The 16,974-nt window shown below is 42.0% G+C and overlaps 3 protein-coding genes across 4 annotated transcripts; 1 reads left to right on the forward strand and 2 right to left on the reverse strand.

The window, feature by feature from the left end:
- The first annotated feature begins 228 nt into the window (after positions 1-228).
- On the forward strand, positions 229-7,270 carry LOC112887082 (anaphase-promoting complex subunit 7). Of its 2 annotated transcripts, none has more exons than XM_025953162.1 (18): positions 229-429; positions 810-878; positions 1,124-1,174; positions 1,278-1,415; positions 1,517-1,579; positions 1,686-1,801; positions 1,973-2,057; positions 2,525-2,584; positions 3,347-3,392; positions 3,681-3,754; positions 3,995-4,045; positions 4,149-4,349; positions 4,428-4,472; positions 4,725-4,818; positions 4,900-5,045; positions 5,743-5,972; positions 6,582-6,642; positions 6,785-7,270. In XM_025953162.1, the coding sequence occupies exons 1-18, from the start codon at positions 361-363 to the stop codon at positions 6,869-6,871; spliced, it is 1,686 nt and encodes a 561-aa protein (XP_025808947.1). In that variant the 5' UTR covers positions 229-360; the 3' UTR covers positions 6,872-7,270. The 2 variants fall into 2 exon arrangements, with proteins under 2 accessions (XP_025808947.1, XP_025808948.1); XM_025953163.1 differs by lacking the exon at positions 229-429 and adding an exon at positions 461-635.
- A 625-nt stretch (positions 7,271-7,895) lies between these two features.
- Positions 7,896-11,258, reverse strand: LOC112884965 (pyridoxal phosphate homeostasis protein-like). The gene is made up of 7 exons (XM_025950614.1): positions 10,811-11,258; positions 9,807-9,873; positions 9,352-9,398; positions 8,855-8,942; positions 8,474-8,607; positions 8,280-8,378; positions 7,896-8,194 (listed from the first exon to the last, which is right to left on the reverse strand). The coding sequence occupies exons 1-7, from the start codon at positions 11,030-11,032 to the stop codon at positions 8,120-8,122; spliced, it is 732 nt and encodes a 243-aa protein (XP_025806399.1). The 5' UTR covers positions 11,033-11,258; the 3' UTR covers positions 7,896-8,119.
- Positions 11,259-11,759: 501 nt separating this feature from the next.
- On the reverse strand, positions 11,760-16,974 carry LOC112884964 (double-stranded RNA-binding protein 2-like). The gene is given in 7 exon segments (XM_025950613.1): positions 11,760-12,161; positions 12,163-13,367; positions 13,614-13,833; positions 15,407-15,445; positions 15,448-15,656; positions 15,790-15,934; positions 16,488-16,974. Coding segments are annotated over 5 exon segments (1,707 nt in total). The 5' UTR covers positions 15,655-15,656; positions 15,790-15,934; positions 16,488-16,974; the 3' UTR covers positions 11,760-12,125.

Here is a 16,974-nt window from a genome sequence, read left to right on the forward strand (position 1 = left end):
ATTTTTGCTTGGACATTACTGTTTCCTTTATGCTTGCCAGAATGCATTGCTAGTAGTATTGTTTAAAATTCTTTATTTTTTCTTTTTTAGGGATTGCATCGTTTTTCTTTAGCCGACGGAGCAAAAAGAAAGCTGTTGGGCCTAAACGGGCCAGCAGTAGCACAGCCCAAATGGTTGCTTTGATTTCAAATCCCCCCAATTCTCCTCTCCATGCTAGTACAGTGCGAGCAAGACGACACAGACGGCGACGGCTCTCGGCACGACAGTACCGGATCAGCAAATCAAACCAACCCACCGAACACCAAAAATCCCCGCACGAGCTCCGATTTCAAATTCCCCCGGCAGAGCTCGCCGCCGGAGATGGAGGCGGCGCGGGAGTCCGTGGCGGCCCTCCTCGACGCCGGCCTCTTCGCCTCCGCCCAAACCCTGGTCCGTGCCGCGATCCCTGTCTCCCCTCCCCTCCCCACAGCCTTCTGTTCACCCCGCGCTCGAATCTCTAGGGTTTTGCCCCGAATCAGACGTGGTTCGCGCGCGCGCGGGAGGTTCGGGGTCCAAAGTGTTCACCCCGCCTGGTGTTCGCGCGGTGCGGACCGCGTTGCCTTTGCGCTATGAGCAAGGCTGTGTCGCTGCGTTGGGTAATGGAGCGAGTTTTTTTTTTGAAAAGGTTATTAACCCTGCTTTTAGACAAAGCGGATACGGAGTAAACTGGGGTTGCCAGTTTAACAGTACAGGAACAGAAAAAGAACACTCTCAGCTCAATGGAGCGAGGTTTTGCAGTGCTAACTGATTACTCGTCTCCTTCGTTGCAGGGGTGTTTCCTTGTGTCGTCAGCGGGTGCGGTCAACGATGCTGGCATGTCCATGAAGGCGGAAAGCCTGGTAAGCTTCCTCAGCTCGGCAAGGGCTGCCTAGTTTGGTCTTACTTCTATGCTGTGCTGCTGTCAACTCCACTTCGTGTGCTCTGACTTCTGAGGCCAAAACAGAATGCATCAATTAGTTTCTGGACAATTAATGCGCAAGGAAATGCATGGACTGTCCTGCATATCTAGCATTTTGCAATGCCAATTCCGTTGCCTACATGGACCAAGTTGTTTTTTTAAGGCTGGCGTGTTTGTGTATCACAGGTCCTGCATGGTGATGCTTTGTATGGAGAAAAAGAGTTCCGTAGGGCACTGGTAATGTTTGCAAAAAGCTTCCAATTGACTTACAACGTGTTGCTGTAATAAACATATGAATTGCTAAAATCTTAGTTTCTAATTTCTGTTTCCTCCATGGTAGAATGCATACAAGCAAGCTATGCAATATAGCAGAAGTATCCCTAGGCAAGCAACAAGTAACATCAGAAGCTCAGTGTCCGCCACAGGCCGGTCGCCTTCTCCAAATTCTTTGAATCTCTTACCATTCAATGAAAACGAGGTGTGAATGACCGAACATGACATTTCAACATCCTCATGTTAATATTTTTTTTTTGGTCACATGTGGAAAGTATCTCATTCAGTTTTGTTATGCTGTTGCAGGTGAAGTTCAAGATTGCTCTTTGCCATTCTGCTCTATGTGAGCACCGTGAAGCACTTCAAGAGGTTCCTTGTTTTTCATTTACTTTTGTTTGATCTTCTTTTTCAACCTTGAATCCTGTTTTACAGATGATGTGGCATATGGCATGTTGACATAGTATGCTCTCTGCAGATGGAGGGTATTCCGTCTAAAGTGAGATCGTTGAAAATGAATCTGATGTTAGGGAAGCTTTATCGAATATCAAGAAATAGCCGTTCAGCTGTTGTCTGTTATAAAGAGTGCTTGAGGTATAACATATCAAATAATTGACTTTCTGGGAGATTGAGTTCTCCAACCACATCAACATAAATTGCCACTTTGTTCTTGTAGAGCAAGTTCTTTCTAAACTTTGTTACAGAAATCACTCAACTTTTCTGCACTTACAAGGTTCTGTCTACATCTTCATACTTCTCTGTCAGGCAATGCCCTTATGTTTTCGAAGCTATTACAGCTTTGGCGGAAATGGGGCTTTCGGCAAAGGAATTTTCTTTATTATTTTCACAAGTAAGTGTGCATTTCTTTGTTTAAGCTGTGAAAAGGAAACTTTGAGGGCATATTAGTTTAAATTTTGCATGTTAAGATTCAGAACTTCTGAGTACTTTATTGTCAGATTTCCTGGTTACCGAAAAATGTTGATCCTGTCGATTTTGTGAGCAACTTCCTGTTATTACAAATGCTGAATCCCCAAGTTTTCTTCTCATTTTGTACACTAGATTTACCTTTTCCAAGATTCAACATAATCACAAAGCTATCATCCACCAAACATTTTTTTTTATTTTTACAGTTGTTCTGTACACACAGTTGATATGGCCTAATGGGTTTCATTTTTGTTTGAACACCACATATGCAGGATTTATAGAAATAGTAAACCTCTATAAAATATTTAACAACTTGTGCTCAATAAATTTCAGAAATTAATCTTTCAAACTTGTTTTAACTGAATGCTTGAAATGACTTTATTTTCCTTGTAGGCACCAAATAGAGGAGGCAAGCTTCCAAGTGACTCTGTAGATGCACAACGATGGTGGAATGTAAGTGAACGCTGCTGCATCCCTATTGTAGATATGGCATGCACCGAGTTTACATTTTGGTGGACTGCTAGTGTTTCTAGGCTCTAGGATAGTATAACATTTTGAAACAGTACCTTGAAGCATAAGCATTCATTGTTTTAGAGTTTTACGGATTTATCCCCAGTCTTGATTGCATTGAAAACAGGCATAGTTCACAGTTTGCAGCATCAGGACATAAGTATTACTAGCGCTCAGTGTTTAAACCTTTACATGATATTCTATCAAGTAACTAGACTTGTGTTCGTCCTCTTGAGTTTGATTTGATTATCAGTTATCACATTAACTATTGGGCTAAAAACAGCACTTCACACATATAAATGCCAAATTCTGCTAAATCAAAACAGTGTGCTGATGAATTCCCTGTCCTTTTTAGCTTCATGTACGTTGCTGTACTTCCGGCCCTTTTCCCAAAATGCAGATTACAGAATTTGGCACCTATTGTGTATGTCTGTTTTGTTGTACCGCCGTTGACCAAGTGTGATAACATAACAATAGGAACACACCAGTCTTATAGTCAAACCTAGAGACCATGTTCATCTATATTGAGAATTTATCAATTAATAAATTATATTTCTTTCAGAACAGTACTTGTTATTGCAATTTTGACTTCAATAATTTACTACGATTTTCCAGAATGTCAACTCATTCAATACCATCATACTTTTATTCTTTCTATATATTGGTTCAGATGATAATTCACTTACATCATTATTTTCTTAACAGCGGTATGTTGAGGCGCAGTGTTGCATTGCTTCGCATGATTATAAAGGTAATATGATTGTTCTTGTGCAATATTTTGTCTGAGGATTTCAAGATATAAGTGCATGGTTGAATTTGTGGATCTGGTCAAGAAATATTTCACATTGTTACTAAGGATTTCCATTGTTGGTTAATGTTGAATGATGCAGAAACCTGTAATATAGACTATTATGCCACTGAGTTTAACTTTATAGTGAATATTACATTTTTTACATTTACATGTTGAACAAATAGTTGCAGATTTTAACATGGTAGCAATGATATGTATTCATATATAGTGGTCACTTTGCTTTTATAGGTGGCCTTGACATATATCTAGAACTAATGCAACGATTCCCCAATAATGTGCATATCCTGCTGGAAATTGCTAAGGTTTGTCTTTCTTCAACTTGCATATTTTTTCCCTCCTTCGTATGTTGTAGACTCCTTAATGTACAAACAGATGGGTATCAACCATCAAGTTCTCTTAGTTCATATATTCCTTAGTTTGATGCTGTTGTGCCCGTTAGTGTCTAGAGAACGAAGGACATTGTTCATTTTCAATTTGGTTTGGTGGTTTTAGTGACATTTCTTCATTGCGTTGATCCTGATTTTTGATCTTCTTATTTGAAGGTTGAAGCGATCATAGGCAGGAATGATGAAGCAATAATGAACTTTGAGAAGGTAAATTGAATAAGTACAGATTACAGGCACCTACTTTTGGAAATCATGGGAACAAGTAATGGGTTCTCAGACCATTTCTTGTATTGGCTGTTTTTTTTTGCAGGCTCGGTTGATTGACCCAAACATTATGACATATATGGATGAGTACGCAATTCTCCTAAAGACAAAATCTGACTATATCAAACTGAACAAGCTGGTACATGATATGCTGCATATTGACCCTGCAAGACCAGAGACATGTGTTGCTCTTGCAGCAATGTGGGAAAGAAAAGATGAAAGAAAAGCTTTGACATATGCAGAAAAGGTCCATACCTTTTAGCTTTGTGTTTTATGGAAGCTCATCTTCCATCTAATTTTCTTACAACATTTTCGTTTTTATCAGAGCCTTCGAGTTGATGATAGGCATATAACTGGTTATATTATGAAGGTAATACTGCAAAACCTTGGCTATGCAAATGGATTTATATTATAGTAATTTGGAAGCATAACTGCAGAAGCATGGTTGGGTGGAATTGCAAAACCCCTCTGTGGGATTTCTGGTTTTGGTCTGTGAAGTTCATGTGTAGATTTGTGTGCCCTGCTACCATCTTCATTTCTTTAGGATCACCATCTTCCCATTTTTAGGCATATCATTATTTCCATCATTGGTTTGCCATTATTTGTTTACTGTTCTTTGAAGGGCAATCTGCATCTTTCATTGAACCGGCCAGATATGGCAGTGACCGACTTCAGAGGAGCTCAAGAATTGAGGGCTGATCTTCGTTCTTATCAAGGTTGGTACTTGGTAGGCTTGGTACCTCTGATATTCAAAATCTATTGTCCTATTGTCTGTCTAATTATAGATATTATCCCAGGTTTAGTGCGTGCTTATCTAGCACTTGCTAAATGCAAAGATGCATTATTCACTGCACGTGAGGCAATGAAGGTTATGCATCAGTCTGCAAAAGCTCTTAAGCTAGTTGGTGATGTTCATGCAATCAGTTCCAGTGGGAGAGAGAAGGTAATCTTATTTTGCCATGGGTCATTGATTCACAAACTATATATTCTGTGTTTCTGGAAGCAAGCAGTGCCCAGCTAGATCGCTGTGTTTGACTAGGTGAATGATGATACCACTTATGAGGCATCTCTATTTGCTTTAGGAAAGAATCTGCACTTTGTTACTGATTGCCACTCCACTGATTAGACAACATGTGACGTGTAAACAGATCTTTTATAATCGATGCATCTTTAGATGTTGGTGAAGTGTTACCCAAGGACTGCTATCAGATGTTGCCCCATGTTTATAATATTTTACCATGTAATTCCTTGGTACGTACCAATAGATGGATATTCTCTTATTGCATTCGTAGCTATATAGAAGTCCTTTTATTTTAAAATATGATAATGTTTCCCAGTACTTCATATTACTTGGATATGTTCCGACTTGGCCATCATTTTTCAATTTTCATATTCTATCTTGGAGGGTTGCTGACTTGCTGTTACTTGTTAAGCCGTTAGTCACATGCACATATTTCCATGTTTACTTTAGTCAAGGAGCTAATCTGCTTGTGCCTTCCTTTATCAACTAAGTTACTGCAACTTTATTGAAATGGACATTTAGCTCTTATGATTTAACTTTGTATGCTATCCCTCAATGATAGCACCCTTTGGCAAGTAGTACTGCTATAAATATCAATATATCATTGCATCACTTGCAGGCAAGAAAGTTCTATGAATCTGCCATTCGTCTTGAACCTGGATTTCTCGGAGCTGCACTGGCCCTGGCTGATCTGCATGTTGCGGAAGGACGTAACAGGGAGGCTGTTATGCTCCTTGAGAGATATCTACGACAATGGGCAGATGATTCTCTACACATCAAGCTGGCTCAAGTGTTTGCAGCAACAAACATGCTTTCTGATGCACTTTCCCATTATCAATCTGCATTAAGGTGTGCTTTTTCTTCAAGATTTGAAATAGCATTTCAGCAATATATTTGTCTATTAACCCTATCTTCACTGTTGATTTGAATCCTGAAGATCTGGCCACATGAGTAGTTGAGGTTTTGTTTGTGAATACGTATGAGCAAATATGAATCTAGAGGTAAGGTTTCGATGATAGGTCCTAGGGTTGGGTTTGTATGTCACCCGCAAAATGTAAATAAATGGTGGGAAAAGCTTCATGCTAAGTGAAACTTGACTCTTAATGTTGAACCTGCAAGTTTCGCCTAGTTTACAGACAACTCAAACAATTACCTTTCATCATTACCTGCAATGGCAAAACTGCATGCCTGCAACTGAAAAGCTACCTAAGAAGATGTGAAATGTGTTCCAATAGGTTCGGTTCCAGTGTATCTTGATCCGGCTTTGGGATACAAAATCGACCAGTTTGGTGTTATCACTACTGGTAGCTGTCAGGGAGCTCCAGCTGCAGTGACAGACTAGAGGGAACTACTTGATTTGGTTTCTAGCCCGTGTTTAATACTCCGCTATGTGCCTACTATTCTCTCCTTTGGTATTAATGCTCTGGGTGAAGAAAAGAAAATCACTTGGCATTTCAGGATAAACCCACAAAATGAAGCTGCAAAGAAAGGATTGGAACGCTTGGAGAAACAAATGAAGGTCTGTGCAGTTTCAGAACCATATATTGACATATATCACTCTGACTAGCTACCCCTCTTTTGTTTTTGCCTCGTTTTCTCCCTTTGTGAGTATCCCACTGGAGCAAGATAATAACTTGGGGTTGTTCAATTCTCATGTGCAGGGAGTAGACCCAGATGCACCTGAAGAGGATGAAGATAACGAGGCCGATGACATTGACGCCGACCAAGACGATGCTGAGCTGCTATAGAGAAGCATTGTGAGCTCGAAGAAGATCGCAACGGCAACTCTCGGTTCCAAAGAGCAACGTCTGGTTGCACAATTGCTCCATCAGTCAAGAGGCATGGCAACCGGACTCACGGCTGTGCAAGTTAGACTAGGAGGAGCTCCAGAGCCCCGCTGTGCTCCTGCCGTTTTAGGCAATTTTTGTGGTAAAAATGAACGGCGTTTGCACGATGAAGGCTGTAAGCTACTAGGGTCCAGGCTGTAGACATCAAAATTCTTGTCCTCTTTAGGTCTTGTTTAGATGAACACATTCCCTCCCGATACGTATGGATTGCAGGGTCCACATCAATCCCTCCCAATACGTATGGATTGTTGGGGATTTATATGTATCCAAACAATGCCTTAGTCTGTTCTGCGTTCTGAATGTCTCATGGATTGCTGTGCAAGAAGAGTTGCTGCACGATCATTGTTCCTTGTAGGTCCTTGCAGTTACATAATCATTTGCAGCCTGCGTAGAAACAATACTAGCATGAAATCAGTTGAACAAGTTCTGTCGATGAACACGCACGATATTATATTTGTCTAAGCATGATCAGTTAAAAGATATTCAAACAAAAGGTGGCACTAAGCCAATTCCTGATGACAAATAGTAGCATTTCATAGCCAGAACCCAATTTCAAATCACAAAGCATTCTGACATGCCTTTCACTCACCCTGGTCTTTACACGTCTTCACTTGACGCATTGTTGGCCGTGGCGATAGCCTAAATTTGATTGTCTCTTTTTTTTTTGGCCACATCATGGCACTGACATTTTTTTAAAAAAATTTGAAAACTGAGCAATTTTTGTACAACTCAGTCTCTAGGCCGCCAGGTTTAGAGACATGCAACAGAAAACACCGCCTTTTGTCATTTTTTTCCCTTTCACATACCAATATAACACCATGCGTCCAAGTGTATGACACAAAGAACACCCTTTACAGTAGGAAATAACTAGTAAAAGGTAGAGTAGTTGGGAACCAGGCAGTACACATACCGCAATACAAGCAACAAGGAAATCAGTGCATCTTTACTAGTTGAATTAAAAGGCGCATAATGGCAAATGAATCTCTTTATTTTTAGCACAAGGTATATAATGTGTCAAAATGTTTTCTGATGACTAAAATGGGTACATAACCACACATATATTATCAAATATTGCAACTGCTGAGGGAGACCCTTCAATGTTCTGTTCATGCGGCAGTCACAACAAAACCTCTTGAGTGTACAGTCTTCCTAGTTCTTCTTTGGGTACTCTCTAGCACCGAATATGGTTGATCCGACTCTTACATTTGTGCTGCCCATTTCAATCTGCAGACATGGAAACAGTAAATATCATTAGCAATGCATCTATTGGCCTATCATGCCTCTTCTCTATTCTGAATATTTTCCTCACCGCTTGCTCAAAATCAGCAGACATGCCCATAGACAACTCGCACTGCTCTTCGGGTATGCCAAGCTCCTTGCAAACCTCTTTCTGGCAATTAGCCAGTGTCTAGGAATTTAACAAAGCGTGTGCATGTTAGCCACCAAGACTGTTAGCCACAGGCATGCCACTCCAGATAATCTGTATCACAGGGTATATGTTACCTTGAAATTCTCTGGAGTTGAGGAGTAATCAAGCATCCCAATTGTCATCAAGCCAGAAAACACAAGGTTCGGGCAATTCAATTTGACATGCTTTGCTAATTCCACGCATCCTGACGGATCTACCCCGAATTTTGCTGCAAAATAGAAACAAAGTTTCAGGTCTATACGCATGCTAAGAGACAGGACAACTGTACCGTCATACATCAAACTTTATATCACTTATCCACGACTAAATCCTGGAAACAATGAAGAATGCAGGTTCCAACATTCAGAAAATTCAACCATAACATTCCCAAACTGATATTTTTCAGGCTTCAGAGATTCCATAGATATTAGAGAAAGTTTGGAATTTGTATTGCCAAAGGAAAATAGAGTACTCACATTCCTCTCCACTAGTGTTGACTTGGACCAAAACCTTAAGAGGTTTTCTCCCCAAGTCAGCTACCACGTGATCAAGACGGTTAGCAATCTGAAAGAATGAACATTAAACTTAACCTGGTTACAGATGCAAGATCAAGAATATCAAAATGCATCACAATGAATAACCGCAACATCACCTATTGTTTTTTCAGGTCCTAATTGACGCAACAAAATCTTGCTTGAATATTTTTGATAAATGCAAACTCTATACAATCATGATTGAACATACAATATGAATGGCCAAATCTCGCTAGAAATGACAAGTTCTACTAGGATGCAGATAGGCATGAAGACTGAAAAATATTGTTTTTCTCTTTTTCTAGCAAAGGATCCCCTCTTACTAGAAAGAAACAAAGTGAGTGAACTGCTGATGAGTAAGTGCCTCAAATGTGAGTGTACCATGAAACCAGAAAGAGATGAACTTGATGGAACATTAGAAAGATGGATTCATCACGTACCTTCTCGTCATCTACACTCTCAACCATATCAAGATTTGGCACGCCAGCTAAAGGTTAAAGAAACAAGAAAAGAAACGTTAGCTCAGACCAGAGGCATAAGATATCCAACCTATAATTTAGAACACTTTTGGTAAATATATGTAATAGTATGTGGTATAAATAAAACAAAACTTGAGCAAATGGGAGTTCAGACTGAGACTCAGCATAAACAAGAAAACAGATTCCCGCAGTCAAATTTTTGAAACTTTGACCACTGATATGCATATAAGAACAGATTTTTACATAGAAATTTAAAATGTAATTAGTGGACTAACCATCAACAGTACTTCAATAGTGTCAACATTGTTGTATTTTGAATGAGTTCTAACATATAACTAGAAAAACAATGATCAAAGATGTTCATAGAACGATCGATGTCCTAAATGACAGGTGAGAGAACAGACAGTAGTACGAACCAAGTAGGGCTCTGGCTTTGTTGCTTTGCAAGTTCCCAATGAAGTGCCACTCGATATCCTCAGGAAGCTGTAATAAGAAAAGCACGTGCTTAGACAATTTACATGGGCCAATTCGCTGCAAGAACTAGGAAGCAAGCAGAGCGAGAAATCCCGAGTCATGAAAACTTGTAGCTGTAGATGCTGAGACTTCTCCAAAGAAAAGACAGTAGTCAACTTTCAGTGACTAATAGATAATTATGGCTAAACCCTAAATCCTAGATTGTTTTAGGATAAAAAAGGTAAAAAACAGAGGAAGTGATTGACCAAATGATGTCCAATAAGATACCCAGATTTTCATACACACTGGTGTAGTCATAGCTTCTCATGTTAAATACTGATAGATTTTCACAGCGAATTGTGAGTATTGCCACCATATTACCAGAGGTGTATTTCAAATTTTGAATACCAACAAAGCCTGTAAATATTTTCCAGGATCATACAAAGAAAAAAAATTGATATTTGGATTTGCCTACAGATAATATGTTCTGTTGCATAGTTCAAATGCATTCCTAAATGATGCCATAGCAGCTAAAATTATAGCCATTTCTAATTTACCGATTCTTCTGCACGAGCTACAACTGTAAAGGCAAAAACTCTTTGATACCCACGTGACTACGTCTGTGCAGAACAACCATAAATGCACAAAGTTATACTTTGTATGCACAATATTGTGCCGAGGAGAAGTATCATGGCTATCGATCTCCCGATTCAGACACTAATGACCAACAACTGTGAGAACTCAGCGAAGATCGGAATTAGCAAGCTGTTGTATCCAATTCAACGTTCCAATAGGCAATTCGCTGTTCTACCATGGCTATCGACACAGTTACACAGTTACAGGTCTTAGCACCAAGCTTAATTAACAAGCTGCTGACTCTGATTCAATGTTCTAACCGGCAATTCGCACAGCGAGGAGACCAAAGGCAACATTTTGTTGTTGGGACTCGTGGGCAATCCAAGCCAACCTGGGGCGCCTTGTCGATGAGCTCCTGGACGTAGTTCTCGCCGAAGCAGCGGTGGCCCGCGTCGTAGACGCCGCGGATGACGGGCACCGGCTTGGTCTTGCTGACCGCCACCACGCGCACGGACCCCGGCGCGCGCCCCGCCCGCGCCGCCGCCTGCTGCGCGCGCGACAGCACCGAGCGGAGCGCCGCCGCCGCGCCCTCCGCCGCGGCCACGGACGCCATCTCCGCCTCCGCCGAAGCCGACGATCCGGCCTCCACCTCCGCCGCCGACGCCACCGCCGCCGTGAGGGGTTGGTGGTAGTGACCTGGTGGGAGCGCCCTCAGACCTCAAGAGTTCTGATTCCTCTGTCTTGGGCTCTTGGCTTAGTTCGAGCCTTCGAAGCCTCGGGTGGAAGAGACTCCGGGTGGAATGATCTTTTCCTTCTTTTTGCCCTTTTCTTCGTTTTTCAGAATGCTCGTGGTTGGAAATAGTTTTCTAGACGGTTCCCGGCAGTTTTAAACTACCTGATCACTGTTCCCTTGCACCTTCCTCGTGTGAAGATTTTTGAAACTGCGGTCGAATATTTGGCCGAAATTTGGTCATGTGCTTGGTTTTGTCGCGTCTAATAGAGGAAAAAAATAATTGAGCCGAGCTACCACATTACAAGCATTCTGCTTTTATCATTTAAAGCTTGGGCCGTTCGATTGCCGACGTAAGGAGATTGTTTGGGCTGTGTTCAGTTGTAAAAAGAAAAGAACCTTCTTTCTTTCCTTCCCTAGATCAAAATATGACACGTAATTCTCCATGAATTCATTATCAACCACGAACGTTTGGTGCAAGGAACAGAAATAGTGGACCAAAAAAATCCAGCACCATATTCGTCTGATCAAACAAACATGTTAACCAAAGAGACCGTGCAAGCGCCTCGCTGGAACTACAAAAATGAAGAATATGGAGAATCAGATATGGTAGTAGGAAGGCGAGATGCAACACATCGTATATATAGAGATGCAAACTGAACCCCCAAGCAAAAATGCAGCATTCTGTCAACATTGGCACAAAAAAAAAACATTCTGCACACAAGGGAAAACTGTATTCTCTATCTATATTATAACTCTCGTTAATTTATCTTGATAAGGATGTGGTATTATCTGTAGAATCTAAAGACAGCGTGGAGACCGCAAGCACGACTCCACACAACTCTTTCAAGAGTTCAGTACCTAACTAAAACACAAGGGAGGAACAGAAACTGAAAAGGGAAAAAAGAGAAACAGAAACTGAGATTCTGCCAAGGCTGAGACCTAACTTAAAGCTCAGCAGAACCGAAACTGTGGCTCAGACATGGAGCTTATTGAGTTCAGTGCTCGCTGTTCAGGGCTCTTTCCCCATTATTCGTATTTCTGGGAGTTTCTGGCTCACCTCTAGCCAGGGCCAAGCGGTTCTGGGTGATGGGTCTTACCCGAGCTGCTCCACCAGCTGTATTCACCGCATTCGGCCTAGCTGAACACACTGGGATGGCGGTTCTGACTGTAACAGGGGCAGCCAGCCAAGGAGGTCGCTGCTGGTATACAGGACCTGGTGAATGTACAGGGACTGCAGCTCCAGCTCCAGATCTGGGTGCAGCTGCTGAGCAGGAAGACCACAACTCTGGCAACGAAGGCCGACTCGTTTGAGGTGGATCATTTCTGTGGATGGGCTCATCATGCTGAACAGAGCTAGTGTAATGCTTTCCCTGGATAGAACCGTGTGCTGGAATTGAAGGGCTAACCCAAGGTGGTGACTTTGGCTGTTGTTCTTGGGACTTATTTGGCTTACTGCCCAAAGTTACTTTTTCTTCATTCAGATCCAACTTTGGCGATGATGGATGTGTGGTTGAGCCTGAGATACTGAGAGGAGCAATAATTTCTTTCTCAGGGGAAGCACTACTACCAGTACGGTCTTCTTTCCCATTTTTGGGTGGTTCTTGAAACTTGTGTGGACCACCATACTGGGAGAAGACCGCGGCATCAGGAAGCTCAACTGTTTCAGCAAGATGTTGCCTTCTCTCATGAATTTTGTGAACAGTAGCTGGCACAGGACTTCTTGGCACATAGGAGACAGGGTAAGGCGAGAAGTACCTTGGGAGGGCAGGAGCACCTTCAGGAAAACATGGAAGAAGACCTAGTGCATCTTGGCAGGCCGGTGTGGCCAATTGCCCTCGAGGTGAAGAGTACATGGAGAGCATGGCTGCTGGTGGTTGGAACCTCGTATTACCCATAGTTGGTACCATTGGAAAACTAGGTGCTGGTTGTGTTGCTTGCACCCGGTGCCACATATGGTACATTGCTTGCTCCGGTGGAACACTAGGATAAGCCTGGTTTGGTAAATGTGATCGGTAGAATGAAGGATTTGATTTAGGATAAGATCTTCGTGATGATGGACGGTTATTGCTTTGCTGTTTTTCTTTTTGATGTGGCATCTTGCCACCATTTGCCTGGTTCAAGCTTGCAAGAGTGCGAGTAACTATGGCCTGCTCATGCTCCTCATCATCCTGATCGAGTGGACATGATGAGGACGATGGCTCACCTACCCGGGGCACTGTTAGGAACAGCAAATTAAAATAGTCAGCAAACATATTAAGTTACAATAAATAAGAAATGTCGCTGTGCACCATTTATGGATAACAGATATGATGATTTTGTAAAGATATGATGATACTTCTTATATTCTTGCATCTAAGAAATGCTTAACAACTATTCTTACCAAAATTGTTGCACTAAAAAAAACTAAGACATGACCAATGAAAACATGCATCTATGAACTGAAGCTGGTAAAGGTACTAACATTGCTTCAGTTCAGACCAGGCAGCCATTGCAGCATTTTTTTGAGCTTGCTTCTTGGTCTTGCCAGGATTGCCAGTAAATGTCTTTCCTGCCAACTCCACTGTGCATGTGAACACAGGTGTGTGACCTGGCCCAGATCTAACAGTAGTGTACACTGGAAGTTTTAAACCAGCTCGATGAGCAGTTTCTTGAAGTAGATTCTTGTATATCCCGGTTTCATCCTGTGGAGTAAACAGAGTTAGACCTCAACTTCAATAGCATTCCTCAAGAGGCTACCTGTTGCACACATGCCCATTACAATTGCATTGCAATGTAAAGTAGGGAACATAAAGTAATAGACTAGTAGCAGGCACAAAATTTATCTAAACCCCAATCCAGATACTGAAATCTAGATGGAATACAAGGCGTAAATATTGACTATTGGTGTATATGTGGAAAAAAGTACACAAACATGCCACCTTGAAATTTCAACCACTTGAATTGTACTTACTGCAAAAGCAAGTACTGAGGATGGGAAAAAAACTTGTCTAATTACCAATTGAAATACTGAATTGTAGACGACATCAATGACATAAGTATTGACTTTTGATGTATATGGGAAGAAAAAGATCACAAACATGCCAACTTGAAATTTGAACCACTTGAATCGTACTTGCTGCAAAATCAGGCAATGGGGATGGGACAACTAGCAAGTCAACATCAGACATCATAAAAGAATTGCACCTTCCCCAACCAATCCATCATAAATAACCTCTCAGTTTGACTTATTACAGTAGGAATTGTCAAGAATAGTGAACTTTTAATATACTCTGCGTTGGGATTTGGCAGTGTCTGACACAGATCAATAAACCAGATGAGATTGATCGATCTTTGACTTGAGGAAAAGGCTGTCTTACAACTCACATACATGGCACCTCACAATGTCCATTGGCAATACAAATACTTCGTACGTGAAATTTTACAGTCTTGTTTATGGAAAATGTAAAGGCTGGCATAGTTTTAAATAATAATAATAATAAGAAGAAGAAGAAGAAGAAGAAGAAGAAGAAGAAGAAATTCAGAAAGTTTGACTCAAGAAACATTAAAAATAACAATTTAATAGAAGAAATGGAGATGGCATATAAAAATTCTAGTCTAGCCTGCTAAGTGGTCAAAAGTTAGCCAATGCCAAGAACAGTCATCAGCTTGATATGATTTATGCCACGTACAACAATTCTACATAACCCAAATGTTCACTGGAATTATCACTCTTCCCTATCTTAGAACTAGACACAAAAAGATCAGCTGTAACCATAGTAATGATTTCAGGATCAAGTGTGTGCGTGGATAACCAGGATAGAATGGAAAAAGGCCTAGGTGCCTAGCCCTTCTCAAAACATATAATACCACATTATAACTAACTTGCAGAAACATGATTTTCAAAAATCAAGAACTAATTGTCTTGGTTTTCACCTCCAGTGCCTTAAAGAGGGAAACAAAGAGACTCTCTAGGATGATTATGTAGTTCTGTAATGATTAAGCTTCTGGTAGCTATCAATTGATAGCCAGAAAAGATGCAAGCTGAGACCGCCTGCATGCCTACTAAGATTAGGTAGAAACCAAGCAAGAGAACTGTTTAGCATATCCTACAATTAAAATTACCATGCGATCTATGGTGAGCACTCGTCAGGCTGTTGGTAACTGGCTTCTCCAGGTAGGACATGCAAAAGGAGATTCTCCATACAAGCAACATAAAACGAATTCCATAACTACTGCAACAGAGGATAGGTTTCCAGAGGCATCAGCAAAACTAACCAGAACTTTGGCGGCCAGTGTTGATGAAGGCCCCCTCTCTTTGATAACTCATTGAGCGCTACCTCAGCCGCCGCATGCTCTGCCTGCCGCAAAGTAGAACAAAACACCGGGCTCTCGAATGTCTCTCCATTGAAATTAACTGTGGCCTTAAACCGAGGCGCATGATCTGGTCCCTCCCGGATGCATGCATAGGATGGTAGATTGAAGCAGCTCCTCTGAGCAAGCTCCTGGAGTTGGTTCTTATACATGCCTGCACATTAAGCAGAAAATACACATCAAATTACTACACATATAGCCAGTACATGCTCAAAAGGGGAAAAGATCACATCTTGCTGCATAATCAAAATGAACAAAAGCATCTGGTGGCACAAAGAAGCATATACCTCCAACTCTGATGTGCTAAGCTAAGCTTCAGACCTGATAGCAGCTTCTTCCCATACTCTCCCAGCACTTGGTAAACCCTTGGATTCCACTTGCTGCAGCAGATAGATAGGATGAAACAATAACTGCCGCTGTACCCACTCTGTCCTGCAGAAGAACAAGTCCCGGATTAAAGTTTGGCAGTAAACCAAATGCTGGGCTTGCAATAACAAGCATACGAGACGAGATGAATGCAGCCTCGCAGGAAGATTCTCTGCTGACGAGTCACCAGCAGCAGCGCAGGATTAGGCATATCATCGTTTACTTTCTTTTGAAATAAATTGGGAAGCATCGATTCAGTTGACCGTACCAATCAATGCAGTGCCACAAGAAATCAAGGAAGCAGTCCGGACCCCGGGCCGACAAACCCAAACGGGGGATTCGCTTCTAACCGTAAAAAAATCCCCATAAATTAACTGACAAAGGGCTAATCCCCGAATTCGCGAGTGAGTAATCTCACCGAGGGCCGAATCCGCAAAGGAGTGGCCTTTACGAATCCTTGCCCAGGACAAAGAGACCCCGCCCACTGCCCATGCGAGATCGATCAAATCCCTCCAAGAACCCACACCCCTCAGATCACGCGGATGCCTAAGAACCACGAAAAAGCACCCCGATGCGAGAAGTAACAAACAGAGAAACCAGATAGCCAGCCTGCAAGCACCTTTCTGATTCGTCCTCCTCGATCCCTCCCTCTCCCTCTGCAGCTCCAACAGAGGCAATCAGCAGAGGAGGAGAGAACCAATTAGCCCCTCAAAATAAAGCTTCCCCTTTTCCAGAAACAAAGATGAATTTTCCCCCCGGGTTGGGGTTCGTGGGATCGAGGCACGGGCTGCTGCGACGCAGCCTCCGCTTGGCTCTGTGCCTGCCTAAGCTGGGAGCATTAGTGGGTAACAGTCGCGGCAGTGGTATGATTACGAGATTGGGAAGGGGGCGGTATTGCTTCCGGGAGCCTTTCTTGTCTGCGCCCTCCCTTCCCCGACCCCCGTGCTTACCTGTAATAATCTCTCCGTCGGCTGCCATGTGCGCATCATGATTTTTCACTCGGGATTAAGCGTCGGTTATCATCATTTCGGTTGACCATGTCGAATCGATTCCACATCAGTGGTCCACAGCCTGATAATAAGAAAAAAAGACTAGAAAAAGAGATA

The sequence above is a fragment of the Panicum hallii genome, chromosome 3 (genome assembly GCF_002211085.1).
Source record: "Panicum hallii strain FIL2 chromosome 3, PHallii_v3.1, whole genome shotgun sequence".
Taxonomy (NCBI): Eukaryota; Viridiplantae; Streptophyta; class Magnoliopsida; order Poales; family Poaceae; genus Panicum; species Panicum hallii.